Genomic DNA, 9,282 nt, shown 5'->3' with positions numbered 1-9,282 from the left:
TGCCCTGAGGCTTCCCCACCAAACTGTACTTTTAAGGAAAAATGTTTAAGTAAATATATAATTTTCATCCAAAAATGAATAAAAGGAAAAAGAGTGCAATTACACACTTTCTTGCAGAAGTAAAATTCAGCTTTATTATTATTGCAAATAAGCCCTGCGATGGACTGGCGACCTGTCCAGGATGTTTCCTGCCTTTCACCCAGTGACTGCTGGGGTAGGCTCCAGAACCCCCCGCAACCCAGGAGGATAAGTGGCTTAGATAATGTGTGTGTGTGTGTGTGTGTGTGTGTGTGTGTGTGTGATTACAAATAAAAAGTTGATGCTAAATCTTCATGTAAAATCACCATAGCTTTTCTTTAGCAAGTGCAGAGTCTGTTGGGAAAAAAAACAAAAAAACAATGATACTAATTAACAGCTGCTATAAAGACTTATATTAGAAACATGCATGCATATCAAATCTACACTCACTGAGCACTTTATTAGGTACATCTACCTTGTTTCTACACTCATTTTATGAGCTCCACTTACAATATAGGTGCACTTTGTAGTTCGACAATTACAGAATGTAGTCCATCTGTTTCTTTGCATAGTTTGTTATCCCACCTTTACCCCATTCAGCAATGGTCAGGACCCCACCAGACCACCACAGAGCAGGTATTATTTGGGTGGCAGATCGTTCTCAGCGCTTCAGTGACACTGACGTGGTGGCGGCATGTTAGTGTGTGTTGCGTTGGTATGAGTGGTTCAGACACAGCAGTGCTGCTGGAGTTTTTAAACACTGTGTCCACTTACTGTCCACTCTATTAGATACACTATATTAGATACTTGTACACCTTATAGATGTAAAGTCAGAGACAGTAGCTCATCTGTTGCTGCACTGTTTATGTTAGTCTTGGCTAGTCTCTCAATCAGTGGTTAGATTGGGTAAAGGTGAGATAAACTCTGCAGAGAAACAGATGAGCTACAATCTGTAATTGTTGAACTACAAAGTATCTACATGGTAAGCAGAGCTGATAAAATGGACAATGAGTGTAGATACAAGATAGGTGTACCTAATAAAATGCTCAGTTAGTGTAAATGGCAATAACAAACAACCATGGTTTGTCACTGCCAGTTTGTCATTGCCAGTTTTTATATATTATAGATGTGTTTACCAGAGGAAGTTAACTAAAGAGGCCCCTCAGCTCTGTCGCTTCTTTTGCCATCTCTTCCTCCGATCTCCATTTGGAGGGAACATCTTCAGAGTCTTTGTCATGTTTCTGGAGCTAAACAGAAGTAAAAATCACCCATATTATAAAACACGTCCTCTGATGTTCAGATAAGAAAGACAGAAAACAGAAAGTGACAGTAAGTAGTGCAGTAAATGATAGCAAGCACTCTCCATTGCTGGCCAAGGGACAAATACAAGTAGATAAGACAAGATAGAGAAGTAGTGCCAGTATATGAAAAGCTTGCATGCAGTTTATTCACTGTTGGAAAATTATTGAGAAAACATTGAGAAGTGAATGTTAAAGGAATGGTTTACTGAAAAATCAGACAATTTCCTCCTGACTTCAAATGTACTTCATCAGCCAAGACATCATCAGCCGAGTGTGGTGTCTGAAGTTTTTAGTAGTTTTAGTTTTGCAGTTAAGCTACAAAAGCTAATATAACAGAAGATTTTTTTTGTCAGTCAAAAACACCTTGAGTCTCTGGAGTGCGAGTCAATTCTCCGATCTTCAATTCTTTCAGTTATCAACCATTACAGCATCATGACAATTACCAGTAATGGTAAGATGATACTGTTAGATTACTGAACTAAACCTGTCATGACAACTCATTACAGCACATGATGTCCACCATGACATGTTCGTGGCATGGTTATATCAATATTATGTAGCAGGGTTCAAGTAAAGCAGCTACAGTGGGCTAACTAGTGTGAAACCCTTCTAAAAACCTCTCACAGATCTACAACAAGTTGAAATGGCTAGTTAGTCTGTACACTAAGTATCCAGTGGTTCCATATAGCACAAAAAAGAGTTCTTCTATTGTTACAAGCTTGACATCATAACAATAAAATAACCTTTTTGGTGCTATATAGAATCATGTACAACACATTCTCTACCAATCCAAAGAACTATTTTACCACCCAGATAACCATTTAAGCTCTATATAGAACTCATGGTTCTAAATAGGTCAATTGCCTTTACCAAAGAACCAAAGAGTGCTGGCATTCAAGAAAATCACCATCTGTTCAAAGAATTTTGAAGAGTTTGGAGGGCGAGATGATGCACCTCCATCTCTTCTGCATCTGTGATTGAAATCCGAGTTATTGACGCCTACACTGTAACCACTGCAACCAATGGCTGGACACACAAATCCGATCTGATCACTTGCAAATTACATTGAGGACCGTTGTCTCAAAAGATCTGATTTGAGAAACAAATCCAATTTGCCTGCAGTTTGAACACAGCCCACATCTCAGCCAAATGACTAAATATGGGGTCAAGGGGAAAACTGTGTAAATTTGATTTTTCAGTAAGAAGTAAACTGTTTCTTTAACCCCTTAAATGGCAAAGTTTATTACACACTTCTATAACCTAAGAATAGCTCAACCAGTTTGCATTTAAGTCCCTGTAGTTACTGAATAATAAGCCTTAGTAAGTAATAAGCCTGAGATTTTAAGGGGTTAACATAGATAAGCATGTATATTACCACTCAAAATACAGTCACTTGTCATGTCAGGCATTCTAGATGGTAGTTTTATTACAATTTCATTCTTGACCTTTTAGTTTTCTCAGTTATGATGAAATAGAATCATCTACAGCTCTGTTGTGGATACATCTAACATTTCTTGGTAACACTATATTTGAAGTCCTCATAGAGACTTCATCCCAGATGCATAAGCATTGAATAATATTTTTATAAAGCAATAATAATAATAGAATTTATGAACAGCTTATGCCAGTAATTGCAATAATGCCTCTGCCTGACGAGTTCCATTGCTTTGACATGATGCTACATAACAGTGTTATGAATGGAAGAAATGTCTGTCACTTTAGTTCAGATCATTTGCTTTATAAAACATATTAAATTATCTGCTGTTCACAAAAGTTCAAATATTGCTTTATAAATATGTTATTCAATGTCTCTATGAAGGTGGCCTTCAAATGAAGTCTTCCCAGTCTCTTAATATTTTTACTTCCTATAAAGTCTGCAAGTAAACTGTACAAAATATTACTAACATCAAAATATCAGTACATTCTGTACATGTTCTTAGGCCCGAATATGTGTTTATCTGCAACCATTTACCACTTTAGTCACTTTATTCTGCTATATATAAGCTTGAGTTAAGTTTTTCAATACATATAAAGTGCTGCTGTTTCATTTTCCTGTTAAAATATAAAAATATGTTAGAATAACATCAGTTATATGCAATATAGTGCATGCAGGCAATGTCTTTATGTATGCTGAGAAATGACATACAAAATAGATGTTGTTCCCTTAAATATATGAGGGGACTTCTTATGGTCCAGTGAGTAAACAGACAAAGGACAAGAAATAACTTATGATAACCTCCTACAGTTTGCTTAGCAGTTTGATTTGGTTTAGTTTGGGTAACAATGTTAGAGTTTGTTGGAATGTAATGGTCCATTCTTGTATTTATACCCTGTATTTTATATGTCCGCTCTTAAAAACAAAGGTTACTAAATGGATCTTGGCTTGGACATATTGGTACAGAATGCAATAAGTGGTCTACTCTCATGTTTATACACTACATTTTTACTTTTTACTTATTACTTAAAAATACAGGATATAAATAAGGTTCCTAGACTGTCCTTGGCTTGGATGTATTCACACAGAACCTTTAAAAATGTTTCTTTAAACCTTAAAAAAAGGTTCTTCATCTAATTTCTTTAAAGAACTATCCACTGAAAGGCTGGTTCTTCTACAACATTCACTCCAAACAACCCTTTATTTTTAAGAGAAGTGAAGATGTTTAATCCAAGTCCTCAAGTGTGAAAGAGGACATGTTTTCTTTCCTTCTTCATCCAAGAAACATTTCCTGCAACAACTTCATTTCTGGTAGTGAAGTTTCTGCTCCAGTGGGCATTGTTTCATGTTTGTTTTCATTTGCGGGATCCAAAACTGAGTTGTTTGAAAGCTAACAAGCGTCTCGACACATAGAAGAAGATAAGAAAATATGTTGCGAGGGAGGCAGTCAGAGTTAGTCACTCTCTGCTAGTCTCAAAGCTTCACACAAACACTGCTGCCTCGTTTCCACCGAAACCATCACGCGGAGTTAAAATCTCCACCGTTTACCCTAAAGGACATCTTTGTGCGATTCGGAGGATGACATTTGTGGTGGGGGAGCGTTTTGGACGGGGGTGGGCTGTAGTTAGCGATTTATTCTCCAAGCCAGTAAACCTGAACTGAAAAGAAGTCTGCTGAGTTTAGATGATTGCATGAGACACTTCAAGAAGAGCAAATGTGCATCAGTATCATATTTTGCTCCGAGCGCACGACCGGAGGAGGGTAAGTTCCTGGAAAAGAGAGTGCCGCCGCGAGCTGAGCAGTCCAAAAGGAATAAAAATAAAGTCCGACGTCAACTTGAATTTGCAGAGGGATGACCTAATGAAGAGACTGTCATATTGCAGCGGTATTATATTTAGACCACTTTTGTTACAAAGGATGAAATCATAGCTTCTGACAACACCGGCTATGTCGTTTAAAGACCCAATCAAGAACATCAGTTCCTTTCTCAGGCTTCTGAAGTTAGCTTTGGCAATGCTTTTCATGTTTCTCATTGCAAATGAACAGCAAAAGTGAGATGTTTTTACTTTGTTCTGTTTCTTTGTTCACTATCGTCATTATATAAATGATTTAAATCCCTAGAAGGCCTGTTTTAATGATGCATATAGATTGAGTAAGCTAACACTGATCCATTTAAAAGCCATCTCCTCACAGGGCTTTAAACATCCAAGTTTTGATAATGACATATCATTTGCTGTTAGGACAAGCTGACAGACCATTTTGGCTATAAACACTGTCCTTGAAAGCCTCCAGGCTGAAGCTTAAGCATTAGCAAGAAAACAGTAAGTTAGACTGGCTAGTTGTAGTTGATTTAATTGACAAAAGTGAGACGTCTTTTATGTACAAGCAAGTCCTCACAGTCTCTCTGCCAAATGTAGCTGATCAGTCCAGGCGTGTTTGTTTTTAAATCTGCACTGAAGCTATGAGACTAATATGTCTAAGAAGTAATAGAAGCTTATCACTGCTGTAGGAACAAAGCCTCGTGTCTCCACTCTTGTTGTTTTTCAGTTTTTGGCATAGTTTGAAAATGATTTCTCTTTACGTTGTGTATAAATTTCATACTGAATGGACCAAAAGAAATGGCCCGAAATGACTTGGAAAAAAAGTCTGGTTCCATTGACTTACATTGAAACTAAAGTAGGTTTTTTCCTTCTCCTGTAAAGCTACCATTTTGGAGATACAAGGTTTTCTTACGACAACAGCGTAATATATTAAACCAATCAGCATTAGTCTAAACTTCACATTTGCCTCAAACTGTGTTGAGTTGTTAAGTAGTCCAGACTTGCTTATGCAGTTTCTGACAACTTTATTCCTTTTTATAGTTAACAGTATGTCAGACAGTGTCAGAAACCATATGTGATGATTTTCTAACACATTGCTAACAGTGCTAACCTCGTGGCTATAAGCTTCCGTTACATTTTAAATACATTAGCCTCATAGTGAAGCGAAGAAAGCCAAATCTACAGGGAAAAATGAAAGTCGAGCTCCATATCATGTCTCAAAACACAACGTTTTAGCAAAGAAAATATTACACAAACTATAATCTGTTTGCTTTAATCTTCAAATAGCTTTCATCCTTGCATGCATCACCACACGCTGTAAAAAGCTTTGATTGTATTACTGCGGAGTGAAAGAAATTAGATCAGAAAGAGTGCTATGAAACGCTGACATTTAATGAAACTGAGAATCAATATTTGCCCTTTAAACTGAAACAAGCAAATTTGATATATGAGACATCACAGAATTTTGCTGCTTCATTACGACCGGTAAATACAAGATGAATACAGCATCATATCCAGCTGTGATGCACTGTGCCAAAACCATGAGTACAGTGAAGAGAATAAAGCGTCGGTTCTGATCACCACAATGGTGTAACTGAACAGTTGCATTAACAGTAGTACAGTTGTTATTAGAGATCACTGTATTTGAACAGAGGGGTTTGTACAGACCCCTCCTAAAGTCATCTATTCATCTATTCTATTCAAGAGCATCTATTCTATTTTAAGTGTATTTTCTTTGCATTTTTTCTTAGACAGGTAGACCTAGTAGGCCTTTAAGTTACAGTATGTTAACTATCTCCATTTTCATGCACAGCAGAACAATAAATTCACTGATATATTCATATTCATATATTCTATAACGTGTGCAGGATAGAAGTACGTTTATACAATGATAGAATAGGGAGGGTTTGTTGACCCATGTCACGAAAATGAGTCAAGTCACAGCCTTGGATGGAAATCCATATCAATATAGACCACCTTCAAAGAATTGCTGCTCAAAACCAATTTGGTTTTAGATAAATGTATAAAAGGAAAAAAAGAAATGTTTGATGTGTCTAGAATGATAAATAATGATCTAGCAGTAGTCAAAAACTCCTTGATATCTACTTTCTTGCAGTGTTTAGTTCCAACCTGCATCTAACATGCTGCCCCTCCCCCTTTGCCTAACACTAATGCATCTGATCCAGCCAATCAAGAAGTTCGGAAGAAGACCACACCTGCATGCCATTAAAAATTAAGTTCTAATACAATTCTTTATATTTTAAAAACGGATATTGTCTCCACAGAATTATTGAAATATTAAAATAAAGCACCTGAAAGTATTGATTGCCAATTAGTTTGCGATACAACTGCACTATGTAAGATTTGGGGTTTTGGAGACCTCTCTGGTGGAAATGCGTAACTGCACACCTCATGTGACAACCATGGATGTGCTTCAGACCCCTTCCCTGAGAGGATGGATCAGAGCAAGCATATTGAAAGAGTATTAAAAAAAAATCAGTCAAAACTTGGTGAAGGATGTGTCTTCAGATGATGTAAGTCAATTAATCCAGTTCTTTCAATTTTAACAAAAAATTAAATATTTAAATAAAATAACAAAATACATTAATATGGCAAGTAATTCCAAATGGTAGTGTATCTGCTGAAGTTTGTTCTTTCCCAGTAGAACCACAGGAATGTGCTTTACACTCTTACAAATAAGGGTTCCTGAATGTTGCAAGATCTGGTGGCACAGTTCTAAGAACAAGAACGAAGAGAGATAAGCACAAAAAGCTATTTAAAGGAATAGTTGGGCCAAAAAATCTAATTTACGCAATTTTTCCACTAGTTGTAGTCGATCAGCCAAGAGTCTAAATTTTGCTTCTGTAATTCAGAACTGAATCTCCAAGGTTAACAATGATAACAAACAGTATTCTCAATAGCCACCCAAATAGCCCAAAATGTTTCTGTAACCAATTCACTAAAATGTTTCCCAACCTGCTCAATCTGCATCTAGTTCTTCATTAAGGTTGTGCAAACTTTCTGATGTGCTTAAGATCACTGTAAGATATAAAAGTGAACAAAGCTTTACTGCTAACGGCAGCCTTTTCAGACAACAGCAGGACTGGTATTCACATAGCAGGGCCGATTTTGGATCAGATTCCTCCATATTTATGACGGTCATTGTTCCAAATACTGATGCTAGATCAGCACTCCTACTCCTACTCTTGAGGTGGTTGCGAATGTAAACCTTGTTGAACCTCTTAAACGTGTCAAAAGTGGCTGCCTGCAGTTTTGTTCATGTTTATAGCTCATAGAAAGTCATGCTGTGCTCCAAACCAAATCAACAAGTCTGTGTGCCATTAATCAAGACATGGATGAGGTCTGAGCAGGTTGAGAGCAGTTTTGGGAATTGTACAGAAGCTGTTTGGGTGACTGCTGAGTGCTAGTGTTTATTAGCAATGTTAGTATTGCTGCTCCAGTTCTAAACTAAAGAAGCAAAATGTCTTGGCCAATAGACTACATCTGGTGTAAGTGGAAAATTCTGGAATTTCATGTGACTCTCAACTATTCCTTTAAGTCCTAGTAAGTGCTCCCCCTTGTGGAGATTCTTCAGCCTGCTAAATGTGAGTGAGTTACAAGACAGTTCCATGAGGCGCTTCGCATCTAAAAGCTTTTTAACTGACACAGAACACTCACATTATGGGGACGTTCCTCATAGGTTCCTCATGTTTGCACATCTCATTTGTGAAAATGGTTCTTTAGGGAAGCAAAAGTGGTTCTTCTATGGCACCGTTCCAAAGAACCCCTTTTGGCACCCGTATTTTTAAGAGAGTAGATAAGGATTCCAAAAAAGCTTGTTCAAGACTCAAAACTAAATGCTTCATTGCCATGCCAACGTAGTTGGTAGGTATTTACCTTAGCGTGCTCATTTGAAGAGAAAGACAAAAGACACCATGACAGCACAACAAGCAAACAGACACCAAATGACATGCAAACAAAACCGAAAAGTGACAGGTGTATTATACTCTTCGCATTATTTGACAAGGTGCAGCTGTAGTGAGGCATTCACTTGTTTCTGCACACTGTCTCCTTCTCTAATGGTGAGTTCTAGGATGCTCTTCAGTGAGAGACTCTTCTGCAGAGGGAAATCCCAGCTGTGCCCATGTGACCGCAGCAGCTGCTTCGTCTCTGTAGGCAGCAGGGCACAGGGAGAAGCACAAGCACGTGTCTCCAACACCAAGAGCTGTCCAGATGTCTAAACAGCCTTCTTCACACTTCTCTCCCTGAGGGCATCAGCAAAGCTCCTCAGCCTGCTCCTCCCAGCAGACACACAAGCACAGTTCCACAGCTTCTGCTGTTCCAGACAGTGACAGAAACAGCTCCACATGCTGCACTGGGGGCATGGAGCACTGAATGGTGGCCCAATCTAGATCTATCCTGAACACTGCATTCTCTCTATGAACGTGAGGGCTACCTACAAAAGGACTTCACAACACATGCATACATGCATTAAATAATATATTCATGAAGCAATATTAAATGTTTATAAACAGCTCATGACAGTATAAGATGTTTTTTGACGGAAATTACACTGTATTGACATAAGGGGCCTCCGATTAAGGTTTTGTTCTGTTTATAACACTGTTATGAAGCATTGTTCCCAAGTAAGGGAACTTATTAGGCATAGGCCTAGTTAAAACCACTATTTATCAGTTCTATGGAATAC

General features: G+C 37.9%; 1 protein-coding gene across 3 annotated transcripts in view; it reads right to left on the bottom strand.

The window, feature by feature from the left end:
• Positions 1–261: 261 nt before the first annotated feature.
• The window catches only part of fhit (fragile histidine triad diadenosine triphosphatase), a 413,951-nt gene continuing 404,930 nt past the window's right edge, over positions 262–9,282 (bottom strand). For all 3 annotated transcript variants that reach the window (XM_036560040.1, XM_036560039.1, XM_036560038.1), the window contains 2 exons: positions 1,155–1,265; positions 262–372 (listed from right to left, as the gene is read on the bottom strand). In XM_036560040.1, the coding sequence (XP_036415933.1) occupies positions 1,164–1,265 (102 nt within the window). In that variant the 3' untranslated portion in view covers positions 262–372; positions 1,155–1,163. The remainder of the gene's footprint in view (positions 373–1,154; positions 1,266–9,282) is intronic.

Source organism: Colossoma macropomum, unplaced genomic scaffold (assembly GCF_904425465.1).
Source record: "Colossoma macropomum unplaced genomic scaffold, Colossoma_macropomum, whole genome shotgun sequence".
Classification (NCBI taxonomy): Eukaryota; Metazoa; Chordata; class Actinopteri; order Characiformes; family Serrasalmidae; genus Colossoma; species Colossoma macropomum.
The sequence above is the reverse complement of the archived record's forward strand: the minus strand, read 5'-3'. Positions and strand labels throughout refer to the sequence as shown.